The sequence below is a fragment of the Thermobia domestica genome, chromosome 13, assembly GCF_964235325.1.
Source record: "Thermobia domestica chromosome 13, izTheDome1.hap1.1, whole genome shotgun sequence".
NCBI classification, from domain to species: domain Eukaryota; kingdom Metazoa; phylum Arthropoda; class Insecta; order Zygentoma; family Lepismatidae; genus Thermobia; species Thermobia domestica.
In genome coordinates, this window is record NC_137466.1 from 215,029,226 (window position 1) to 215,040,347 (window position 11,122).

Consider the following 11,122-nt stretch of genomic DNA (forward strand, 5'->3'; position numbering starts at 1 on the left):
GCCAAAAACATTAAAAAACGAAGTTTAAAGGTCCATAGCTCCACAAGTATGGGACCTACCGTAGTCAGGTCAAGACCGCCCAGGAACTAGCATGTGCTCTATCCAAATATCCTTGTTTCAGAATCCTAACGTACTCACGTAACCATTTTTATAGAGGGAGTTTTACTACAGGTATATAATTTGAAGTACTCACCAACTACCACCATAAAAATTGTTGAGGAAGTACTGAAGGATTCTGAGACATGGATATTTGGATAGGGCTCGACCCAATTACGGTAAGTCCCATAGTTTTGGAGCTATGGAGCCTCTTAAAGTTCATCTTTTCAGGTTTTCGGCAGTCTATAACTCCGAAAGGAAGCATTTATACACCCAGGTTGGTCTATACTTTTTGTCTTATTTTAGTGTCAGGAATTACCTCCCAAACGTTGTCGGTATTGCTTTGAAACACTGTAGAGTGAAAAAATGCATGACTAGACCGAAATCAAACCGGGTATTCAGACTTACCGTATCGCTTTCGTTTGTTAATTTCCGTAATAGTTATCTAGCTTACATTTACTATGGGTAACACATATTACACGGTAGATATGATGTGTTCATTTATAACTCCGGCAGCTGAAATTAGTCCTTGGTTGCTTATTATTACTTCACACTGACATTTATCTAAAAACAACATCCTATGACAAAATCATGTGCTGCCACCGATTATAGCCTTTGACGCACGTTGTTCCGACTCTGATTCCTTCCGGAGTATAGACTCTGGCGTTGACTTTGATAAGAGGTAACTGGAGTGCTACAAGACAATGAATCCTGTTGAAAAATTTAGAAACAATGACGGTTTGAGCAAGTGCTGGCCACATATTACTCAGCTGATCAAACGCCATCTGGTTGGTCAATTTTCACCCGGACTGTTCCACCACTGGGCACCAGTCGCATAGTTTCTCTTTTCCAAATACGAAATTACTCAAGTGTGAGTATAGTTTCGGATGTGAATTCTCAAAAACTTAAGGCTACTAACGAAATTTACTCCTAGTCTGGTAATCCTTGAAATCTATATACTACATTACTTCTGCAAACATGTCTATTTTCTGTTGTATGGTTACACAGAACTGTGTTTTATGTTCAACTATACGAACGCCTACTATGTTATATTACGAACGCCTAATATTACTTTATTCACATCAACCATACAATTATTTTGTATATACAGTAGAAAAATGAAATTAAATTAAATCTTTGAGGTTTACGTCCCACGGCTATGTTGGCTACGCTAAAGGAGATGGTAATGATGAGAAATGAAATGAAATGAAGAAAGTGGGAGGAAAAGGGAGAACCCCGAGGAAACCCACACACCCGATGTTTGTCCACCCCAAAGTTCACTTGAAGGGGGCAGGGTTTGAATTCGGGATCGCATGCACGAGAGGCGAAGGCGCTAGCACTGAGCCACTGCGGCCCCACAGCGAGAAAGAAAATATACAAATTTTGCTTATCATCGATTTAAACATTGTCCTATCAGGTTGTTCGAGTATGACTAAAATCAAAAATTAATTCAAAAGTAACTACCGTACTTGATTACGCTCCAACGTTCTTACCCTTGAAAGATATATAACCATATACAAAATAAGAATTTAAACAGAAGGGTACAGTGCAAAATGATTTCATTTAGTGAAACTACAAGAAACAAAAAAAAAAAAAAAAAAAAAAAAAAAACAACATGGGGGGAATGGGGAGTTGATAAGAGGCCTAAGTTAGTTTCCTTGTATATAGTATGTTACGCAAGAGTTCTGTTTCCTCAATTTACAAGCAGTATTAATTGTTTCAACACTCAAGCAGAATGTATTGGTAAGTCTCGTCAGCAAAATTAACTGAAACTAAGTGGCGCAGTAATAAGAAAACGAGCACTAACTCTCTATCTTCAACTGCAGATGCTACATTGGTTAAAAAAAAAATCAGTTTAACGTTCCACGATTATAGCCCTTAAGGCTAAGAGATACGATGATTACAGCAAGTGAATAATGTTGGAAAAAGTGGTGGAGTGACTATGTGGAAGGAAACAGGAGTACTCGTGAAAACTCACGTACACGATGTTGTCCACCAACATTTACTTGTCCAGGGATCGAACCAGAGACCCTACGCATCAGAGATAACAGCTCTACCATTCAGCCACTGTGGTATAGAAGCATAGCATGCCATACACGTAACAGACGTAAACAAGTTCTGGGTATTAGTTAGTTTCTCCCCCGAATTCCTTGGTAGCAGGGTTGGCAAAAACCATGGTTTTTATTTTAAAAAAAAAAACAAAAAAAAACGGTTTTTTGGGTTTAAACCAGGTTTTTTTGGTTTAAACCAGTTTTTTTTGGTTTAAACCAGGTTTTTATGGTTTAAATAATTTCCTTTATATATTCATATCATATGTGGACAGAAATAAGTTTGTTTTGCCTTGATGTTATTATGCAAAAACCGGGTTATGCTGGAAGGGGTCACATAAGCTTAAAGCGGAATAAAAACCGCTTCTCGAGTTACATCCGAGAGAAATTGTCCTCCATTTGAACTCGGAACCAGGACTAATTGGCCACAAATGCGATACGTCTGCCGACTCACTCATGAACGAATCCTGATAAAAAAAATACGTTGTACTGATCTTTACATGCTTCTTAATATAACTGTCAAGAGTCATTTCAGAAGGACAAAAAGATAAACAGTTGCACAAGTGAAACCATTACACAGAATTACATATGAACAATTTCAAAGTACTACGGAGTACAGAAGAACTAATTTAGTTCAAGTTAGTTAACAACGACTTTTATTGGTTCAAATTAAAGAAATACACCGACTTAATCTGCATATCAATAAGAAAAGTGAATAAAAATACGAATTATTTGAGTCCACTTTGACTCAGACTCATTTATACATAAATAGATACCAAAGATACTTATTTCACTAAATGCCTCTCGTAGGGTGTGTATGACTCCCCCCACACACACAAAAAGTACGGCATTTTCGATGTATTTTATCAATAGTAAACATTGAAACGAAACAATATTTAAAATTTTTCTTCGATTGCAATTACATAACAATAATGACAACTACAAAAAATCACAAAATAAACATTTATAAACTTATAAAAAAAAAAGTTGCTTTTGTAGTACCGTATATTCTTTTTGAGTTATGAATGGGGAATTTAGGTCTGAATATAATACGAATAATATACGGGAGTGAAACGTGATAACCCACAAATGTGTGTTCATCAAGATTTTACAAACACTTACCCTTTTACGAACATTTTTTTTTGTTTTTTGGTTTAAACCAGCCAACCCTGCTTGGTAGTGACTCTGGTTCAATTCCCGCTCCGTCATTGGAAGAATGGACTTGTATTCCTCTGTGCAGATTCACTTCAGGACGCCTTCAATGTATATACGCGATAAGAACTATTGTGTAAAAGACATTAAGCAACTTGTGCTAGGTGGCCACTAAAGAGCACGAATGTTATGTGACAGAATTAGAACAAGAGCGTAGCAGGGGGCTTGAGCGGTAGCGTGGTGTACATACTTTGGGAGCAGGCCCGTCATCGACGGTAAGTATACACATAACCATGATAGCGCTCATAGTATATGGCATAAAACGCTTATCTTGTGTGTGAGGGCAGCGGTGGCTCAGTGGTAGAGCGTTCACCTTTGGTGCATGGGGTCCCGCGTTGAAACCTTGCTTCCGCCAAGTGAACTTTGTGGTGGACAAACGATGTGCGCGTGGGTTTCCTCGGGGTTCTTGTTTCCTCCCACTTTCTTCATTGTACCATTTGATTCATTGCTCATCATCACCGTCTCTTTTAGCTTATCCGGCATAATCGTGGGACGTAAAACTCAAAAATTTCATTTAATTTTTATCTTGTGTGTGGACTTCGGGGAGATACTAAATGCTATTACAGTTTTTTGTATTTTATAACGAATACTTAATTGTGCAAGTATTAAACACAGCCCTAAGTTGTTGCAAAATATTTGATGAGAATACAAGGAAATAACTGAAGTGCTCCTTTTCACGAATCATGAGCGTCAAATGTGTGGTTACGATAAAGTCGCAAACATCCCATGTGTTCTAGCACTATCTGATACATGAAAACACTTGTAACCGTACGAAAAAAATGCACAATGTTCATAATAAATGTAAACGAACACAACAAGCTTTATTGACTAATTACTTGAAAATATGAATTCACACATGTTTATAATACCAGTAGATTTACGACAATTCAGGCTAATGTGGCGGAAGGACAGGCCGGGTAACAAAAAAGTTGGATGAACCGGAGTACTGTAATTAATCATTTCCTACTCCACTCGTGCCATTAACAGTCTTCACTACAGCGAAATTAAACTACCGCTAATTTTAGAGTTTTTCTGCAAAATTTTCAAAACAAATAAACATAATCGAAAACCAGAAACGTAGTGAAATACGATTTTGATGTGATACCGTTATCACAACTCATCTACCTGCTTTCGATTTGCAACTGTAGATAGATTTAGCACTTTTTGCGGGTTCTGTAACTAGCGGCATACCAAAAACAGATAGGTGAATTGTGGTACAGGTATCACATGCAAAATCGCATTGTCTAGTTCACTACGTTTCTGCTTTTCCTATACTTTTACTTGTCTTTAAGATATTACAGAAAAACTCTAAATTAGCGGTAGTTTATTTTCCTGTAGTGAAGACCCTTAAAAACATACGTTCACACCAAAACGTAGTCTTGTTTATGTTCTCTGACGTCTCACTACAGGTCAGTATTTTATAAATGCACTGTATGGCATGTTTAAAAAAAAAATAGGAAAACAAAAGTAAAGAATGTCTGACTGGGCCGAAGGCATTACTGCTGCACCGCCGGACCACACGAAAATCGAAAAAAAAAAAAGTTTCCCCTCTAAAATATTCTGTTGTGACCCTGGCCCACTTGGTAGTGCCCATCATTCCATAATACAATGTGGACGTATGACATAAAAACTAGCGCATAAAACACGAACCAACTTGTGCTACGTGGCCACTAAAAAAAAACACGAACGTTATCTAACCGAGACAGGCAGGAGCGTAGCAGGGGGACCGAGCGGTAGCCAGAGGGTGCGTTCGTAGGAAGCAGGCGCGTCAGCGGCGGTGTGTATATACATAAACGAGGAAAGTGGAAAAACTTCATAAAATGCATGACTTATGTGCTGCATAGCTTTGGGGGAGATACTAAATCCCACGCAAAAAGTATCAAAATGTACTAAATTAGGTAGATTAGATTATTTGCTTAGACGTTCCTCTTCTTTTGTGTAGTTTAAATTCGATTCCACACTTACAATAAACTGTTCGCCTGTATAGTAAACCATGTCTTTCACACAATCTCAGAAACTGACACTCCTTATTTTTGTATAACTTGATAAACTTGGAACACGATATGGCACAATCTTGCCATTTACGCACCATTTCCACACTGCCTTTTCCATAAATCATAACAAGCGTATCTCTCCGCCAAATAGTCCCTTCCGGCTCCACATATAGTGACGCTTAAAACATCAAGAGCAGCACCTTCTAAAATTGGTCCAGCGATACAGCAGTTAAGCTGGACTGAGAATCGAGCCCAGTCTTGGACTTACCGTGCTGGTGGGTTATCTGGTCAGGAAGCAGGCTGGGTGCTCTAGTGTGTGCTAGGTACATGTGTACTAAGATAGAAATACGAAATGGAAAATGTGCTCTTTACTACATAAGAAAGACATGATGAAGTGAAGTACTATGTCAAGGAGTGTGAAAAGTTATCATACATTTGTCGCAAAGCCGTGCAACACACACCACAGTATTTTATGCCACATCAAGCGTTTTATTCTACTAGGTTCGTTTATGCGTATACCCACGTCGATGACGCGCCTATCTATGGTCACATGTCCTTGCCTGCTGCGTTTTTGTCCTGACTCGGTTTGACAGCATTCGTGCTTTTTAGCGGACACCTAGCGGAAGTAGGTTCTTGTTATAAGCAGTAGTTTTTATGGCATACGTCCACCATATTTACACTTAGCCCTCGTGATGTCAATCTGGAACTAGTAATGGGAGCTTCACATTCAGTACTTGTGCTAAAAGAAATGCGTTTTTCATAAACATAAGTATTGGCCCCCTAGAATGGGATAGCCCGCAGGGAGGAAGTATTAGTATCCTAAGTACATGTTTGATAGAGGGCACCACCCAGAAACCCCCTAGTTTATTTATGTAATACCACAAGGATTCACTGTTTTAGTAAATTTTGTGTAGTGCGTAGTCTTAACATTTAATAGTTGGAGGGTACTAATTTTGCGCTGTAATACCTTATAGATACATATGGATGCAGGAAAGAGAACAGGAAGCATGAAAATGATAAATATTTGTGATTAACATAAAAAAGAAACGCCGGAAATGAAACAGGAGTAATTGTAGGTAACGTATACTAAAATACGAATTGGTAAATAGTGTCTTATCTTGGGCCGGCCCAAGATTACCCGTCGACTTCACGTACAAGGCTGATTTTACAGTGGCCTTTATTTTATTAGTATTTAGAACTCCTTTTTTTATAAATAAATGTCATGCATATTTCTTACTATATTTTATGGTTAAGAGTGGTATTAGTGTTTACGGAGAAGTAAATACAAGTATTAGTACATAGAATGTAGCGTACCTGCCAAACTTTGTTGACTTTGAGCACCTGACAGCATGTGTTGCATGATCACCACATCTCCATCCCTTATACCCAGTTCCTTCAGTGATTTTTTATCGTCCATTAGCGGCCTCCCATTGAAAACAATAACAATCTCCGGTCCGGGAAAACCAGATTCTACTTCACAAAATGCTTTAAAATTCTCCAATTCCAAGTCCTCACTCACATCCAGAGTAAATATTTCATCGCTTAAAGTTGTTACTGTAATCTTCATTTTAAAATACTGAACCTGACGACGGAGAATTAAGCCTGAAGATTCGATGTAAAGTTCACTATTGTAGTTAGAGGCTGAATAAAAATATATTTGTCACAAGTACACTTAAAATTTATTCCACATTACACAACATTTTGTGAGTTTACAGATCTTCCGGAAAGATGACGCTACTGCGCAGCGCAGTGTCTTGCGACAGTTTTTAACAAATGAAAAGTTACACTCGCATACACTTGGTTGAAGTTCATCTGTCAAGACTTCTGAAAATAAATTTTTAAAAATAACAAGGACAAACAGAAGACACACAGGAATAGGAGACAAAGAAAGTTTCTATAGGACGGAATAAGCAACATTTTCTTTCTTCGTATGCCAAAAATATCATATGATTTACCAATACTTAAAAGTTCCTTGTCCTTCGATTGCTTTTATTTTGTATGTTCAAATCGACTTCATGCTTTGTCTTGCAATCAAATTGTCGGTCTTTTTATTATTATTTTTTTTTAAGGCAAGAAGTAATTATTATTAAGCCATAATATTGAGACTAAAATAAAATTGTAGGTATTCAAAGTAAAAAGAAAATGGAGAATTACTTACAATGTGCCTAATTAATATAAAATACCGGTAACTATTTAGTTTTAGTAATAAGAACAAATTTATTAAGAAGGAAAATACAAGAAGTCAAGATAATCTAACTAGTGAGGTTTTACAAGTGTCACTCCGATTTGCTTGAAACTCCTGCAATGAATAAAGGAATCGAAAGTAGGACATATCGGCCAACGTGGGGGATGAAGAGAGTAAACACACCCCTAAACTGCGAACATTGGGCAATATGACACCTTGTAGGAAGGCCATAACGAGCAACGCACACTGTCGATTCGCTAGACGCCTTGCTAAAAGGTGACTTATTTGGTCTATGTCAGGGGTAGTGATGGGTAAATTCCCGGGAAGATATTTTTCGGGAATATTCCCTGGGAATATTGCCGGGAAGATTCCCAAAATGGGAATTTATCCGGGAATTTATGTACAAACAGAAAGAAAATTGCATTCTATTACTATATTGTGATTTCAAAGTGGAATTAATTTTTATATCAAAGCATATTACTACTGTTGTCCACAGAGGATTCTTTAAAATGTATATTCTGAACGGTACTATGTTACTTTATTAACCCTTTATTATATTTAGAGAGTACGCATAAATGTATATTTATTTACAACATGTTATATCAATTAAATATGTGTGAGAAAATTATAAAGTAACAGTTTAAATTTATATGTAAGTGGATTTGTTCAACTTGACTCTATTACTGATATTATAAACATATTAAATTTATAAATGTTCTAAACCAATTAGATTGGGTAAATGCTAGAAGATACATGTCTCACCAATTTAACAACATTTGCGCATACATATTTATAGTCTATAAGAAAAAGTTATATGATTGGTTAGTAACGAATCCATTTTACTCGATTCAAGAGTTTAGTGAATGTCAAGACATTGTGTCCTAATTTGCAGTGGCAGTTTATTTCAAATATTATTAGGTTGTTCATTATAAAATTAACCAATAACTGATTGTCTGTATGCAATGATTTATATATATATATATATATATATATATATATATATATATATATATATATATATATATATATATATATATATATATATATATATATATATATATATATATATATCTGTATCTATATGTAGGTATATCTCATTCGGACGTTATCTATTGCTTGTAAAGCTCAATGACAATAAAATATTCTATTCTATGTTTACAAAATTTGCAAGATACTTACTTATCTTTATATTTTAGCACGTAACATTGCCATACAGGGCCTTTCATTCTCCCTTTTTGTCGAAATTCTATACGTTAATTCACATGTAAAAGAAGTCCGAGTACCTCTTCAGAAATTCGAGTCAGAGAGATGAGACAGACCGACGTCTATTACTAATGGTGGTTCAGGGTTTATTAATAGCACTTCATCTCTATTTCTACATAATTCTAAATTACTTTACAAAATGGTTCCTTTTCATCATTTGTAAATTAGTACTTTGCTAATTTTGGCTGTTCTTTAGCATTGGGGGCCAGCTTTTGCACCTACTTTTTAGCGATATTCCATTCCGATTCGGTTGTTTTATTTTTTCATACGTTAAATTACGTTACCAACATTAAATTGAGACAGCATTGCAGAGCGAGCGTTAGCGAATGTAGGCGGGTTAGAGCCTTCCATGGCACGTTGTTTTATATCCAAATTCTTTATAACCTAGAAGTAAATCATAATATATATTAAAATAAAGTAATTAGTCATATCGTTTCTATAATTTTGAAGATAAGGTAAAGAAATGGAAATAAATTCCTTCCCGGGAATTTATAGGCCAGGGAAAAAACCCGGGAATATTCCCATTTTTAAATTCCTTCCCACCGGGAATATTCCCACTGCCCATCACTAGTCAGGGGTGCCCACAAGGGGGGGGGTTATGACGCAAACTGCGTCATTGAAATATTTGGGGGGGTTGAAAATCTATATAAATATGTTTGAGAGGGTGTAAAAAATAATCGAAAAGATTTTTTTCATGGAAGAAAACCTACGGATAGGCAATTGAGGGGGGTGCGTCATGGACATGAGGGGGGTGGGCACCACTGTCTATGTTCACAGTTTAGTGGAGTGTTTATCCCTTTCAACCCCCACGTTAGCCAGTATAAAAAACACGTATGTCCTTTTTGATTATTTTATTCACTTGCAAGAGTTTCAAGCAAATCGGAGTGTGACACTTGGAAAAGCTTACTTGTAAGTATATTATAATAAGTCATGCAGTTTCCGAAATTCTCATGCCGAGTGTTTCTGAATGAGTACTTTCTTCAAAATAATATTAAAAATTATAGAAAGATTTTCGAGACATTCGAGTCGAGTCGAGGTTTTTACGAGCTGTCTCGACTCCAAAATTCGAGTCGAGAAATACGTTTATCTCGACTCGTCTCGAATTTTACAAAGTGTGTCTCGACTCGGATTCGAGTCGAGTCGAGTCGAGATTTGAGACATGTCTCGACTCGTGTGCATCTCTAATCAAAAATAGTCCCCATCAGCATCGATGACCTTCTGCAACCTTCTCGAAGACTATCGATTCCATCGTGGTAGAACTTAATAGGCCCTGAAACGAAGAAGGTATCAAATTCATTTTGCCCCTCTACTAGGGATTTGAACTGGCGTTCTCTAAGATGATTGTCAAAGGAATGGAAAAGGTGATAATAAGACGGTTCAATGCCCGGGAAGTATGGCGGATGAAATAGTGTTTCCCATCCAAGGCGTAGAATGATGTCATCCTAACCACGTAGGGCTTAGCGTTGTCCTGTAACAGGTTGAGATGGGCACAAGTCGAGCTAAAACTTGACTCGACTCGAAGCGAATTCGAGTCGAGTCAAAGTTAATTTTCTCGAGTCGAGTTCCGAGTCGAGTCACTGTTTTCAGGTCGAGTTTCGAGTCGAGTCGAATTTTATAAACAGCTGGTTCGTTCAGCTCGTTTTAACTCGTTTTGAAATCATTGCCTGATTAGACTGGAAAGCGAAAGCTATAATAAATGTAAGCAATTATGTGGAACATTTTTAGTGTTGCTTACGAGATCATATTTTTAGTGTTGCTTGCATCTCATCTCGTCTCGATTAACGAGACGACAATGGATTTTTACAATGTGACAGCCTCATATGTCGTGAGCACCAATATAAGTATATAGTTCTTATCATCAAGACTGAGTCCTGCACGATCGAAGTTTTGAGCCTAAGCAGAAGCCCAACCCTTGTAGTGCTGTCAACCGGCTCATCTCGATTCAACTGAGCGAACAGCTCGAGCGTGCTCGGTTAGGATGAGCCACCGACTCGGTTCAGATGAGCCATCGGCTCGAGCCAGCTCGGTTGGGTGAGTTGTTGGCTCGGCTCGATAGTGGATGAGTTGTCAGGCAAACCGCTCGAGCCGTTGACAACCCTAAACTCGAGCCGAACAGTTTTGAACATGTTTGGCCAGCGCCCTATAGCTTTAAAGAACTTTTGGCTCAAGCCCGAATACTTGCTCTCCGGAACTTAAACACAGAACCTCGTAAACGACGTCCTTGCCTCCTAGACTTCACGACTACCGAGGACAGCAGTCAACTAGTTTTCAGTATTCAGATACAAACCACCTGTGTTTCATGTTTATACACAGCGCTGTTATAA

General features: G+C 37.5%; 1 protein-coding gene across 3 annotated transcripts in view; it reads right to left on the bottom strand.

The window, feature by feature from the left end:
* rngo (DNA damage inducible 1 homolog rngo) overlaps positions 1–7,104 on the bottom strand; it is a 58,170-nt gene extending 51,066 nt beyond the window's left edge. Inside the window, exon 1 of one of the 3 annotated variants that reach the window (XR_014128125.1) lies at positions 6,665–7,104. Coding sequence is in view for 2 of the 3 variants with exons in the window: in XM_081737339.1 (XP_081593465.1) it covers positions 6,665–6,917 (253 nt within the window). In the remaining variant the exon portion in view is untranslated. The remainder of the gene's footprint in view (positions 1–6,664) is intronic. The other 2 variants (XM_081737339.1, XM_081737340.1) reach the window with 2 other exon arrangements.
* Between the last annotated feature and the right edge of the window lie 4,018 nt (positions 7,105–11,122).